General features: G+C 40.6%; 1 protein-coding gene across 1 annotated transcript in view; it reads right to left on the bottom strand.

The window, feature by feature from the left end:
• Positions 1-15,741, bottom strand: part of CEP350 (centrosomal protein 350) — a 211,492-nt gene that overhangs the window by 98,704 nt on the left and 97,047 nt on the right. Inside the window, exons 13-19 of the mRNA XM_078392370.1 lie at positions 15,019-15,173; positions 8,672-8,855; positions 7,959-8,164; positions 7,701-7,864; positions 6,639-6,749; positions 1,416-1,556; positions 1,088-1,212 (exon numbers count right to left, since the gene is read on the bottom strand). Of these exons, the coding sequence (XP_078248496.1) occupies positions 1,088-1,212; positions 1,416-1,556; positions 6,639-6,749; positions 7,701-7,864; positions 7,959-8,164; positions 8,672-8,855; positions 15,019-15,173 (1,086 nt within the window). The remainder of the gene's footprint in view (positions 1-1,087; positions 1,213-1,415; positions 1,557-6,638; positions 6,750-7,700; positions 7,865-7,958; positions 8,165-8,671; positions 8,856-15,018; positions 15,174-15,741) is intronic.

Genomic DNA, 15,741 nt, shown 5'->3' with positions numbered 1-15,741 from the left:
GTTCTGCATTCCAGTGAGTCCAAACTGCACTAGATAATGGTCTGTCCATGACAATGGAACTATATAAAGTTCCTCCACACGCAGGTCACCAACATCTATGCCTATGCAGCAGACCAGGTCTAAAGTATGGCCTGCGGCATGGATGGTCATCACAGAGGTCATGAAGTCTTGAGACAGTCCTGACAGATCTGCCTTGACATGGATATTGAAGTCCCCCAGCATGACAAGCCGAAGGGGACTCCAATATCATACCTGATGCCAGTTCTGTTAGCTCTGGAAAACAGGTTGTCGCGTCACCAAGAGAATACCTATTCTGTCCCATGCTCCTACTTTCAGAAACATTCAAATCCAGGGAACTGGAGAATGTTACATCTGATTAAAAGAATGGAATTATGATAGACCACTGCTACCCCCCTGCCGGCTGTTGCAACCAAGAACCCTGGAGGACAAAGCTGAGTGAGATTAACACCCCCAGCCTCATCCAACCAAGTCTCTGTAATGTAAGTGAGATTAGCATGCTCATGCAGGATCAGGTCCTGGATCGCTACTGTTTTCCCATTCACTGATCTAGTATTTAACAGCAGCACTTTCAACACAGGAATCCTGTCATGAAGGCTATCCAAACAATTTAAATTTGGGGACAGCTTAGGGGCAACCAATATCCTGTTGTCCTTCCCTGTTATATAGTGCTGAGACATGATAAAAAAGAGCACCTATCATATCTTGGCACAAGCCTTCTTTCCCATCCAGGATGATCTGCTTGACAAAGTAGGGAAATTTTCCTGCCAGGTAAAAGTTGGAAGACTTCTTCTCCCAGTTACACATTGGCTCCCCACATATCATATTAGGCTTCAATACAGAAAGCAAGGTTTGTGTAAGTTTCATCCCCATGGAGTCTGAAAGGAGATGACAAAAATAGGATATGCAACTAGGTATCAGAGTCCCACCTAAGAGGTTTTCCCTGAGGTTCATAGCCTGTCTATCAAGGAGACTGACCATTATCTTTACTTAGCCATTCTACATTCTTCAGGGGAAAATTTATAGGTAATGTTCTCTATTCCCAGAACTAAACAGTTTCATAGAATACCTGTGAGCTTTTAGTTGCTTTGCAAAAGCTGAATGGTGCTTCCGCTCTTGGTCAAGCAGTGTAGTAACTGGAGCAGCGGGAGCACCAATGGCATCAGAGATCTGGGTACGTGCAAGCTCTGTCATCTGAATAAAGGAGAGTAAAATAAAGGTTTCATGATTTAATGTCTAAGAAGTCACAAATTCATAATGTTGACATAAGATTTTTTGACTTCCACCCCTCAAACAGGCAGCTTTTGTTTCACAAGAAGATGCTGTATGAAGCTGACTTCCATTTCCACGTCCCTCACAAGGCCAAGCTTGCCAGAAGTTCTGCAGCAGAATCTCACCTCGCGTATGTGGCGAGCAGCATCTGTGGTGAGCATTGCTGCCTCCACCTGCTGAACTGCAATCTTGCACGTGGTCTCTTGTAGTGTCTCAACTGCTTCCTGTTGTGACTGCACCAGTTGCTGGAGTGATTCTGCATGAGCCTACACAAAGCAATACCACAGTTTTTCTGTTTTAAAAAAGCGTGATCTGAGAAACGTGAATGAAGAAGCAGTAGGGCCAAATTATACACAGGAGAACACCTTAATAATATGGATTTTGTTGCACATAGCAAGGAATATTAGAAAGCATCTCACAAAACAATTTGATTTGAAATAAAATCATTTTTTAAAAAATCATCTTACCCAATAGTGACAGCTACATTTAGAAGTATCTCTAATTAAAATATTATATATAAAACTTATTCTCATCAACATTTTCAAGAAATTAACCCAGTTACTTTGAAGTAATAATGCTAGGGAAAAAAACAGTGCTATTTTCATTTTAATTATTTATACAGTGGTACCTCGACTTACGAACTTAATCTGTTTTGGAACAACATTCGTATGTCGAAAAGTTCGTAAGTCGAAGTACCATTTCCCACTGAAATGCATGGGAATGGAATTAATCCGTTCCAGCATTTCAAAAGTCAAAAAGCAGGGGGAAAGGGCTGGAAATTCCAATTTGCCGCCCTTTCTGCCTGCCTTTTTGACTTCAGAGGTCTCAAACAGCTTCCACCGATGTCGGGGGGAAAGCCCTTTGAGACCTCCGAAAGCGCTGATCCATGGGGGTCCCTGCCGCCGTGATCGGTGCCTTCAGAGCTCTCAAAGGGCTTCCTCTGATGTCGGGGGGAAAGGCCTTTGAGAGCTCCGAAGGCAAAAAGGCAGAGAGAAAGGGCTGGAAATTCGAATGCCCTCGATGTCAGGGGGACTGATGATCCATTGATTGCATTGTGCTTGAAAGAGAATGAAAAATCTGCAACTTTTTTTTAAAAAAACTTATTTTATTTATCTTATAGCATGTATGTATTAATATTTGCTAATGCAAAAGTGTCATAGACTGCTGAGAGATTAAAATGATCCTCCCAGTTTCAAAATTGTCCTCATTATGTCATGTTAAATGCAGGATTTGTGCAGAACAAATCTTCCCAAGTCTAAAACAGCTCTTTGTGCAATGATCTACTACTTCCATCAGACAGTTAAGAGCTGTTCTTTGCAGGCCTTTATAAAGATGATATAGTGAGATCAGACTGATGAGTTTTGGGTCTGTGGGCTCTTTGGAAAGTTTCAAAATAATAATCACTTGTGATTTTCTCTATTATTATTTTTCCAAATCATGATAGAAACAAGACAATTATTAAAGAAACTAAGGAGCCACTTTTTTATTACTGAGCCAAAATGTTTGATTTGTTCTACATGGATACCATCCAGACTTGCTGCTTTGTCATTTTTTCAGCTACATATAGCTTTTTCCAATTTATTTGAAGTCATTGGTCTTGTAAGGCCATTGGTCTCCAGTTTCTTTCACGTTTAAGTTATAGTGATGTTCAGATTTAGTATTAATAAATAATCAGCTGTTTGATTCAGGGAAATGTTTGCATAGGTTCAGCCCTTAGATGGGTTGTTGTTATGCTTCTTTAGTTTTCTGGACTTCTGGCTGTTTCTCGGCATGTTTATTTCTTCCTTGAGTTTTATTTAATTATCTCTTGCAGTTTTTGAGACTGAAAAAAATTAATTGCTGTTCAGCCAAAAGGATTTCTTCACTCAAATAGTAAACAACAATTATTCATTTGGGCAACTATTTCCAATGTTAGGCCTTGGAGTTGGTTGGTTTTGCATTCTCAGGCTGTGGATGGGATGATCTTTTCACTGTTGCAATGAATTGGTCATAAGCCTCTAGGACTGGACAAATGCTCACTATAATTCCATCCAATGTTGTAATGAACTTTTATTTATTTATTTATTTATTTGTTTGTTTGTTTGTTTGTTTGTTTGTTTGTTTGTTTGTTTATACATACCTAGCCTATCTGGACTACCAGACCACTCTAGACGGCTTTCAATACAGAATCAAACAATAAAACACAAGAAAGCACACGATTGTTCAATAACAATTACAATAAAATAAAAGATAAAATAGGGGAAAAATAGGAAGAGAAATAAGGAATTAGCTGGAAGGAAGGCCTGGATGTACAACCATGTTTTTAATTGGGTTTTAAAGATACCCAGTATAGGGGCCACACGAATCTCCGGAGGGAGGCGAGGAGCCACTGACGAGGCGAGGAGCCACTGACGAGAAGGCCCGGTTTCGTGTCTTCTCCTTCAGGGCCTCTCTCGGCGTCAGGCTCCTCAGCCTCACCTCCTGACTTGCACGGGTGATCTGGGTAGACCTTGGTGGAAGCAGGCGTTCCACCAAATACTGAGGTCCTAAACTATTTAGGGCTTTGTAAGTAAGCATTAAGACTTTGAAGTCGACGCGGAAACGAATGGGCAGCCAATGCAGTGTGGCCAGAGTTGGAGAAATGTGTTGGTATTTTCTCACTCCGGTAAGGAGTCTGGCCGCCGCATTCTGCACCACCTGAAGTTTCCGCATCAGCTTCAAAGGCAGCCCACGTAGAGCGCATTACAGTAGTCTAATCATGAGATTACGAGCGCATGCACCAAGGTAGTGAATGCCCCTGTGTCGAGGTAGGGCTGCAGCCGGGCAATCTGCCAGAGGTGGAAAAAGGCGGTGCGGACTACCAACGACACCTGTGTTTCCATGGTGAGTGTCGGGTCCAAATGTATGCCCAAGCTGCAGACCTCACTCTTCATGGCCAGGGTCACCCCCCCAAATGTGAGAGAGTCACCCAAGCCGCCAACCACAGGGCCATCCACCCTCAGAACTTCCGTCTTGTCTGGGTCAAGCGTCAGCCCATTCTCCTGCATCCACTGCAGTATGGCCCCCAGGCAGCGCTGGAGGGGCAGGACGGCATCATCTGCAGTTGGTGAAAAGGAGATGTAGAGCTGGGTGTCATCAGCATATTGATGACACGAAGCCCCACATCCCCTGATGACCCCTCCCAGCGGCCTCATATAGATGTTGAACAGCATTGGGGAGATGATCGACCCCTGTGGAACCTGACACTTGAGACTCCTCAGGGCCAAGACACTCTCCCCAAGCTGCACTCTCTGGGGACGGTCCCCCAAGAAGGAACGGAGCCAGGCGAGTGCCGAGCCACCAATTCCCAACTCGGAGAGCTCCCCAGGAGGATACCGTGGTTGACGGTATCAAAGGCCGCCGAGATGTCGAGGAGGACCAACAGAGCCTCCCTCAACAGGTACAGGGCGACCAATGCCGTCTCTGTACTGTGGTGCGGCCTGAAGCCCGACTGAAACGGATCCAGGGCATCTGTTTCATCCTAGTAGGCCTGAAGCTGATCAGCCACAACCCTCTCGACCACTTTGCTCATGAAAGAAACATTGGCGATGGGCCTATAATTGCCAATTTCGTCCGCCGCCATATTGAGTTTCTTTCTTATGGGCCTAATGAGTGTCTCCTTAAGGGCAGATGGAAATCTGCCCTCAAGGAAAGACCCATTTATTATTGCTGTGGCCCATTCAGTTGTTATCAGCCTGGCTGCTTTGATTAGCCAGGCCGGGCAAGGGTCAAGGGAGGAGGTGGTGGCCTGGCAGTGGTCAAGCACCTTGTCCACAGAGTCAGACATCACAGGCTGAAAAGAGTTGAAGGTTTATTCTACCTATTCGCTTGAAAATTGTATCTCCTGTGCAATGGTACTTGATGATTGGACCATCACCATGAGTTGATACATTGTTAGCTGGTGCTGCATATTAGGAATTGGGGTACAGACTAACTAAACACATAGTTCAGCTATAAGTTCACTACTAAATAGCAAATCCAGGTTATAGCCATGTTGCCATCTCCTGCTATTGAAAGAAAGGGGAAGTTTGCTGTCATGAATAAGGGCTAGTTGGAAGATTTCCACCTAGACTGTACATGTAACCCATTCTTAGCTTCTATCTTATTTCCAAAACTGGGGCTGGCACCACATGAGTCTTCCAGAGATAATAATTAAAAAAGACAGAATTCCACAACTGCTGCACCTTTTCTATAACTATCACTTGCTCTACTTTACAAGGCAGGGGAAAGAAACCAAGGAAATGTCTTTGCAAGTATTCACTTTTTTCCACCAACTCATTCTCCTATCTCTCTCTCAAAAAAACTGTCAGTCACTCCTCATATCACCAATAACTTTTAGCAAAAGAAGTGGCATATTTTGGTTCTGCTGGTAATTTAAATTCCTCTTCACATGGTGCCACTAAATTTACTTCAGAAAGAAGGGTCATAAAAGAATAGCAGATATACTGGAAGAGGACTACCCTTTAAGAAACATAGTTCAGCAATGCTATGGATGGCATTAAAGGTAATATTAATAAGCAGTTTTCTGAGCTAATAAGCTCTCCTAGTAGATTTCAGGACGTTCCACAGATAGCATATTGTAGTAATCTAACTTGGGAGGTTATGGTAACCGTAACAACACTTTCCCAGTTACCACAAGAGGTGGCAGATGATGAAGGAACCTTAGCTCTATACTGTGGACTCAATTTGCAATTTAGAGTAATCAAGCCACCTCTCAGACTTGGATTATACCCAGAACAAACCAGTTTTTAGGGGATGGTGGGCAGTCAGTCTCATCTGGAACAAGCTGCACAGTAACTCCCTATTAAGACAGGAACCCCCCCCCCAACATAACTATTTCCCTCTTAATAGGAGTGCCATTCAATTTAAGATCACATCTACACAACAAAATTATTTGTTGCAAGTTACAGCTTCCTCTGACAATTCAGAGAAAGATCAAGGATGTTTACTAAGATAGATCCCATTCAGCTTTTAAGATCTAACAAATTAATATTTTTTCCATAACTTTCATACTTTTTCTGTTCAATCTTTCTTCCAATTACTTAAAAGACTTTTGCGAAGACTTTCACGGCCGGGATCTAATGGTTGTTCTGGGTTTTTCGGGCTCTTTGGCCGTGTTCTGAAGGTGGTTCTTCCTAACGTTTCACCAGTCTCTGTGGCCGGCATCTTCAGAGGACAGCAACCTGGTTGCTGTCCTCTGAAGATGCCGGCCACAGAAACTGGCGAAACGTTTATTTTGTGAAGAGTAGGAGTCTCAAACTAGCATCACTTTAGCATGAGTTTCTATATAAGAATTTGTAATTTTCATGCTGTTCGAAATGCCACATTACCTGAGCTGCTTTTTGTCTTGCTTCTTCCAGCTGTCTTTGACTTTCCAAAGTCTCTTGTTCTGCCTTGATCTTCAGAAGAACCAAATCCCGTTTATGTTGTTCCTGCTGTGCCTACAAATTAAATATTAGTTTCTCTATATAGTTGCTGCATTTTAATACATTGTACTCAAATCAGTTTGCATCAATTAAAGAAATTAAAACTTCTAAATACACATGATATTTAGTAACATTTGAGCATCTTTGAGTGTATTCCCTCTTCCTGTGTTCTTTCCCACAAATAGCCAGTGAAAGGCTGTGCAAGCTGTGTAGAGCTTTTATCTCCTAGTAACTGGGAAACTTCCACTCTAATCATATCAAGACATTATGGTACTCAGTGAATCTGTGAATACTAAGCATTAAATTACAGTGGTACCTCGACTTGCGAACGTCTCCATTTGCGAACGATTCGAGTTACGAACAGCTCCGTTCGCAAAAAGTTGCTTCGACCTGCGAACGGAGCCTTGACTTACAAACCAAAAGAAATAAGAAAAAACCTTTCCTCCCCTTTTTTTTGATGTAAGTTCATCTTAGATCAAAAGAAGAAGAAAAATAAAAATCGCCCCCTAGTGGTAGAGTACGGATTAACCAGCTTTGCATTAGTTCCTATGGGAACTAATGCCTCGACCTACGAACAGCGCCTCGACATACTAACAAAAAACAGCAGATGCGGATTAAATGGTTTTCAATGCATTCCTATGGAAAATTTTGCCTTGACTTATGCACTTTTCTATGTATGAATGCCATTCCAATACGGATTAAGTTTGTAAGTCGAGGTACCACCGTATATACCTGTATAGGTGTTTCTGAAAAGTGTGGTCAGCTTTTTGAGCAATATTAAATCTCAGTGTTAACCTTTGATTGAAACAAGGGAGATACTAGTTTTGTGACTTTAAGGAGACAGTGCCAAAATTCATGTCCTGTCACAAAATCTCACAGTAAAAATACTTGAAAATGTTCTAAATCCCAGCTGAGACAGTTCAGGTTCAGTGAAAAGACATTTCATGCAAAGACCTTTACAGTTACCTTTAGTATTTGGGCCAGTGAAACACTTTCTTGTTGTGCAAGTGATATACCCCGGACGCGTTCTACATCAGAGATCTGGCGTACAGATTCCTCAATAGCACTCAAGTAGTTTAATTCTGCTGACATACGATGCTGGAGGGCGGCAGGTGAGAAACGCATGGAACCTGTAATATTGCATTATTAAGCACCTAGATGCATGTGATCAAATTGTACTTTTGAAAACATGGGGTTTTTTTTGTTTTGTTTTTGCTAGCTCACCATTCACGTCAGCTGTTCCAGTCCTGTTGGTTCCAAGGTTCAAATCAGAGAAGCTGAGATTGGGCTTGAATCCAGGAGTTACAGTCACTGGAGAGTTTGAAGATCTGTTTTTTTCTGCTGTATTTATTACAAGATCTGATTGTCTCTGTAACTGTGGAGACTGAGGGGAGCTTGCAGACTGTGGGGACCTCACCTTCTCCGGGACACTAACAAGAATAAAAACAGAATTGAAAACTTGTCATACTTGCAGGTCAGGGAAGTTATACAGTAGTACGGTACAGCTTCAAACATAGATTTGCTTCTGTTCTAAGAATAACATTTTATAGGTAGGTGTCCTAGAATCTCAAAAGTACTAGATGTTTAATAATGGACTCTTATCTCAGCATAGCATGTATGTAAATTTTAAAAAGGGGAATACTAACAGATATTTATACAAACAACTGCAGTGAATCAACAAACCCTGGATTAGATGTCAGGATTTTGCTCTGCTAGTGCAACATTTTATTCAATTTTATCAGAATATAAAGAGAACACTGTTTCCCGTAACACCAGCACACTAGTAATATGATGATACACACACACAAAGCCCCTATGCATTGCTATTCATTCTCTTTGTTATGTATTCAGAATCATAAAAGTAATTATAGCATATACCAAGTAAAGTTCAGAGTTTGGTAGCAGGCAACAGTAGCCTTAGTGGTGTTTCACTGTACCTCATAGAAGAATTACCAGACAGTTCTTCCAAAGTGCTGTCAGAATCCAGGTTCTGCTCTCTAAAAGATATTCCATTACAAGGTAATGGGTTCTTCTCCTGATGATGTTTGAGGCCTGATCCTGGGGTTGTTTGGTTTTCATCCCACAAAGAAGCATTTGAAACTCCATTGAAAGAATCCAATTCTGTAGCACATTTTAGCAAAAGGGTTTTTTAAAAACAATAACCAAAAAGCAATTCCTTTTACATGCTGTTCTTAAATTTCAAAACTTGGTTGAAAGTTTCAAAGCAGGAGCATGGCCCAATACATATATGCACTAGAGTGTTAGGCCAATTTCATATCAAAGAAAGCAGCCATGAAATTCCCTGAATGATCTTGGGCCAAGTACTCTGTGGCTAACCTATCCATAGATTAGTTGGAAGGATGGGTGGCAGGAGTGAAGTGTTTAAACTCTCTTAGTAAGAGAAGTTGGAGGAAACGAGGAGAAGAAATACTAATAATAGACAGGGAAGAACAGAAGATGGAGGAAATTCAGCTTGAAAAGGCACAGAATCTACCACACACTTTAGTCTGGATAATGGTGTCAAATCATGACCAAAATCTTTATACACCAAGTACCCACAGGCTTCAGAAAATGAAATTTATGGCCATATTTTTCTCAACTCTATTACCACTATGTAACTATATTATTTTATAATGAGTATATACATTGCTACCTCTATGGTCATTACTTATTCCTCTACCTTTTGGGAGATATTCTGTGGAGAAACTTTCCAACAGTCTATTTAGAATCTATGCCCAGAATCATGTATTTGTATATACCAATCATTTGTATTACTTGTTGCACATTTGCCACATGACCTGGCATGCAACAAGGAATACTACTGGCAACTCCTTAGCTAACATCCATTTACTGCTGACATTTTTGCTGGCATAGGTAAATAGGTAATATTTCTTGTTTATGTGGGGCTAAAGATTTGGAATGAGAGACTGATAATATGATGGCAATTAGGATCCTATAGTCAAGTGCTCTGGTGTGTCTAATCATATGATTTATTACATCCTCTCATTCAGGTAAACCTTGCAATATACTGAGACCCAAATAGATTTGAAGCTAGTAAAGCTTGTGACAACTAGAGTAGGTCCATTTGAATTGATTCCTCAAATCCTCACTGATTCAACTGCCCTGCTCTAAGGGGACTTACTATGCTAAGTAACAGGATCTCATAAAATCATAGAGTCATAGAGTTTGAAGAGGGCATCCAGTCCAACTCCACGCCATGCAGGAACAACCATCAAATCACTCCCAACAGATGGTCATCCAGCCTCTGCTTAAAAACCTCCAAAGAAGGAGACTCTATCACCCTTCGAGGCAGCCTATTCCACTGCCAGACAGTTCTGACTGTCAGGAAATTCTTCCTAATGTTCAGATGGAATCCCTTTTCCTGTATTTTGTAACCATCGCTCTGTGTCCTAGTCTCTGGAGCCTTGGAAAACAAACCTGTCCCCTCTTCAACATGACATCCTTTCAAATATTTAAATATGGCTATCATGTCCCCTCTCAACCTTCTTTTTGTAAGGCTAAACATTCCCAACTCTCTAAGCCGCTCCTCATAGGACATGGCTTCCAGACCTTTAACCATTTCAGTCACCCTCCTCTGGACACATTCCAGGTTGTCAACATCCTTTTTGAATTGAGCTGCCCAGAACTGGACACAATACTCAAGGTGAGGTCTGACCAAAGCAGAATAGAGTGGTACTATCACTTCCCTTGATCTAGACCAGGCTTGTCCAACCTGCGGCCCGAGGGCCGCATGTGGCCCAGGTCGGCTCATAATGTGGCCCAGTGCAATTTTTTATTTTTAAAGAAATTCCAAAGTTTCAAGTTACACTGCCGGCACTTGCAGCCGGAATGCAGCTGAGGCATGTCACAAAAGTAGAGGGGGGAGAGGGAAGGAAGGAAGGAGTGGGAGGGGAGGGGACAGGGGGGCTGCGTGACTGCATTGCGCCATCCCCATCAATAGGTGGATCCCCTCCTGGCCTCATAAAGCCGCCGGAGTCGAAGCTGGCAGCCTCTGCTGTCTGAGATCGCAGCTGCCGGTAAGCGCGCTTGGAGTGGGGCTACGGAGGACGGCTAGGATTGCCCCCCCATGCGGCCCAAACCAATTGTATGTGCGGCCCAAACCAAATTTTCATCTTCTAATGTGGCCCAGGGAAGGTGAAAGGTTGGACACCCCTGATCTAGACATTATACTCCTATTGATGCAACCAAGAATCGCATTGGCTTTCTTGGCAGCCGCATCACACTGCTGACTCATGTTCAGCTTGTGGTCTACCAAGACTCCTAGATCCCTTTCACAGTTATTGTTATCTAGACATGTGTCTTCCATCCTGTATCTGTGCAGTTCATTTTTTCTGCCTAGGTGTAGGACCTTACATTTCTCCCTGTTGAAATTCATTTTGTTAGCTTTGGCCCAGGACTTTAATATGTCAAGGTTATTTTGAATTTTAATCTTGTCCTCTGGGGAATTAACAACACCTGCCAATTTAGTATCATCTGCAAATTTAATCAACGTATTCTCTATTCCTTCCTCCAAGTCATTTTTATTATTTTTATTCTCTCTAGCAAGCCTAAGTTTGTGCTGTGCTTTAGCTTTTCTTGCCATCCTTCTACAGGTACTGGCTTTGGTGCTTTCCTCGTTTTCTCATTTCTTGCACATGGTTTTTTTTTTTACACTGAGCTGAGCTGAAAGTTCTTTAGTCAACCATTCTGGTTTCTTTAGAGATCTCCCATTTTTCCTTCTTGTTAGAACAGTCTTAAATTGTGCCTTTAATATCTCAGTTCTAAAAAATTCCCATCCATCCTGCACTCCCCTCTCCTTTAGCGCTTCTGTCCACGGAATTTCAGCCAATAACTCCCTAAATTTACAAAAATTGGCTTTCTTGAAGTCTAGAATGCGTGTGAGATTACACTTGGCTTCCCCTTCCCACTGTATAATAAATTCCAAGAGAGTATGGTCACTCCCACCTAAGGCTCCCACCACTTCAACCTCATTAAGAAGGTCCTCCCTGTTGGTTAAGATTAGATCTAAAACAGCTGTTCCCCTTGTTGCCTCTTCCACCTTCTGGATCATGAAATAGTCTGCAAGGCCAGTAAGGAATTTGTCTCAGCCACTGAACAAAAATTTAAATCTATAAAGAGACTTAAAGCACAAAATAAAATAATATCATTATATTATAACATACAGTGGTGCCTCACAAGATGATCGCCTCATGGGAACGATTAATCTGCAAAACAATGGATTTTTGCGATCGCTGTTGCGCTTCGCAAGACGATATTTTTTATGGACGATTTTCGCAACACAACGATTTTTCCCCATTGGAATGCATTAAGTAGATTTCAATGCATTCCAATGGGGAACTGCATTTCGCAAGACGATGTTTCCTATGGATGATTTTCGCAAAATGACTAGTTTCCCATTGGAACGCATTAATTAGATTTCAATGCATTCCAATGGGGAACTGCGTTTCGCAAGACGATGTTTTCACAAGACGACATTTTTCGCGGAACGAATTACCATCGTCTTACGAGGCACCACTGTAATTCTATTGAATAAATATAAATATTTACATTTTCATTATACATGCACATATATAAAGTGAAACTAAAATAAAATATTCCTCTCAAGTGAAGATTCCATTGATCACTCTTTATCATGTTCATATCAATTGTTCCTTCTTACCTTATCTGTAGGTATGTTTCTCAGTTTGTAGTTATGTACAAGATTTGTTGAGAGCCAAGCCAAACACAATGTGTCCCTTTCTTTTTATGAAATGGGCCAGAATATGGGGCTGGCCTGCTACATCACTGAAGCTACTATACCAAAGTAGCTGTGTAATCGAAGTAGAAGCATGTTCTTTTCTTGGTTTTTAAAAATCCCATTATGTTGTGCTTGTTACAGAAGCTTTCATTAAATCTCTTGATTAATGAACAATGTAGTGCCAGCAAGATGTTTGTGGTTTAGATATCTGGCTGTAGAGCCAGAGGTCAGGAGTTCAATTGCTCACTGTGCCTCCTAGGAAAAGAGCCAGCTGGTGTAGTCATGAGCAAGCTGCACAGTCTCAAGATGCCCCCAGAAGAAAGGAATGGTAAACCACTTCTTAGTATTCTCTACCTAGCAAACCCTGGAAAGAGTCACCGTAAGTCAGAACTGACTTGACAGCACACAATTATTACTAAGATGCTTGTGCCCAGCTCTGTATTTTCCTGTACTGAAGTAAGTGGACTCCATCTTCTAATCTAGTTTTGGGACTGAAACTATAGAATTATATTACATAGCAAATCAACTCAGACATATCCCAGATATTATTAAAAGCAATAAAAAATTAATTTGTACAGAAATAGAAAGGCATCGTAAGGAAGAAATAATTGAAAGTATATTGATTAAAGAAAAGATTGGAGAAGATTTAAAAAATCACTAACCCTTTCCTTAAAAACATGTTAGAACACTGAAAAAAGTTTAGGGGTGTATTGAGCCCACCGAATTCTCCCTTATCCCAGGTTGTGAATTTAAAGAACTTTCCAGAAAATCTCTAAACAACTTTAAGAACATATTAAAACATAAAGGTATACATAGGATAAATGATTGGATGGAGAAGTTGAAAGATAAAGGAAACATAAAAGAGATTTTGGGAGGAGAGGAGATTTTTTTTGCTTAACATGCTCCAGTTGGAAATGTGGACAAGAATGGAAAAGCAAGGAAGGGAATAGGAGAAAAATGACAAAATTTGAAGAGATCATTGAAAAAAGACTAAAACTAGATGAAAAGACAGAAAGAAAGGGAACTGTAAGTCAAATATATAAATTATTAATTAAGGTCAAACAGGATACATAAGGATTAATACCAGTGGCAACATGATTTGGATAAAGAAGCAATAGGAGAAGAGTGGGATAAAAGAATTATGAAGAATATGTCTGTAAGACTAAAGGGAAATTGCTATAAGATAATATGGAGGTGGTATTTAATGCCAATAAAACTGAATACAATAAATAAAAATGTATCATCAGTATGTTGGAGATCTAAAAAAGAGAAGGGGGCGTATTTACATATGTGGTGGTTATGTGAAGTAAGAAAAAAGGAATGGAAGCAAATCTTTAAAGAAATAAGGGAAATAACTGGATTAAATATTCAAATGTCCCCATTAACAGCCTTAATGAATATGGTCAAGGATGATCAACTGCTGAAAGAAAATAAGGATTTAATTATAATAATGGTTACGGCAGCAAGGTTAACCAAATGATAACCAATTTAATTTAATTTAGAGGAATGGTATAGAGAATCATTGGATATGGCAACTGATAAATTGACTGATATGAAAATAAGAAGAGATCTATCAAAAAAGAATGATTTTAAGAAAACATTGAGCGTATTCCTGGAATATGTATTTCGGAGAGGGAAGGGGTTAATATTAACCCTGAGGGTGAAGGTGCCACTGGTGTATTATGTAATTGTATATCATTGTGGTGGTAGGTTTATGTTGTCTATGTTTGATGTTCTTTTAATAATAACATAAAATTTAATATATTCGCGAAGGCTTTCACGGCCGGGATCTAATGGTTGTTGTGGGTTTTTCGGGCTCTGGCCGTGTTCTGAAGGTTGTTCTTCCTAACGTTTCACCAGTCTCTGTGGCCGGCATCTTCAGAGGACAGCACTCTGTGCTCTGGTGTAGTTGGCTTTGGGAGTGCAGTATTTATGGCTGTGGGATAGGCTTTTGTCTTTTTGTGTCGATGGGTGATTAGTGAGTATTGCTGTGGGTGTATTGTTGTGCTAAGGAGAAGAGATTATCTGCTCTTGTGGTTGATGGGTGTCATTAGCTGGTCTTTTGTGTGTAGTGATCCCCTGTCCTTGTGGCTGGGTAGAGGGTTACTGGAAATCTAAACCAGTAAACGTAAGGAATACATGTGCTCTCTTTTTCTTCTTTACCACCTTCTTCTCCATTTTACCATCACAAACAATCTGTGAAAAAGATTAGGACTAGAGAGTGTGATTTGCCCAAGACCACACAGTGAGTTTCATGGCTGAGTGGGTTCTCTCAAAACCCAGTCCATCACTCTAAACATCTAACACACTAGCTCTCCATTATTTTATCTATTGCATTCATAATGATTTCACTTACAATGGGAATTCTACCATAATTAAAGCCCACAATGTGTACTATCATTCTCCTCATTTAATTACATGCTTATTTTTTTCATTGCATCTGAAGACCGTCATGAACCAAAACATATTCAGCTTTCACTGTTTTACAACAATACTAACTACACAAGCATAATACACAAAGCTTACTGTCCACTTTTCCTCTTCTTTTTGATGAAGCAGATGAACGAGAAGAAGCTGCAGAAAGTGATCCTGAGGAATGGAGTGTAAACTCTACAGCTTGTATCTCAAAAGGTGACTTTCTGCTGGGAAACTCGTCTTGCAGGCTGGTGCTGCTGCTACAACTGTCAATACAAACATGAGCCTAAAATATATCTAAGATTTCTCAACTACCCCAATATATATGATAGTAAAATTCACCTGGATTTTGAGGATGAACAAAATATCATGCAGTTACAACAGTCTATCATTACAACCCATTCAGAAATAGCTGTAAATTGTCTAAAAAATACATACTTTATAATAAAGACATACTAATAAAGACATAATAAAGATCATCAGGACTTTTCACTTCCTTTAAAGAATAACTGAGCATGTGGTTACACTAGCATTAAGAACAACTGTTAAACAGTGTTTAGCATAATTAAATTCGATGTTTTAAAAGGTGACTACATGACACGAAAGAACTCACAGATTTTTTTTTGTCCAAGAATCGGATCTTCTGTGATCTGAAGTGTGGCATTTTGCTGTGCCAGAGAGGGTTGTTTATTTTAGAACAGACTTTAGCTCGATGTATAATTAATCAATCTATAATATGAATGCCACCATCACTGTAAACTGTGTTTCTGCTGCTGCTGCTGTTGCTGCTGCTGCTTCACCAGGGTCGCTAAAGCAGCCTGGCTTCATTTCCTC

The sequence above is a fragment of the Pogona vitticeps genome, chromosome 4, assembly GCF_051106095.1.
Source record: "Pogona vitticeps strain Pit_001003342236 chromosome 4, PviZW2.1, whole genome shotgun sequence".
Classification (NCBI taxonomy): Eukaryota; Metazoa; Chordata; class Lepidosauria; order Squamata; family Agamidae; genus Pogona; species Pogona vitticeps.
The sequence above is the reverse complement of the archived record's forward strand: the minus strand, read 5'-3'. Positions and strand labels throughout refer to the sequence as shown.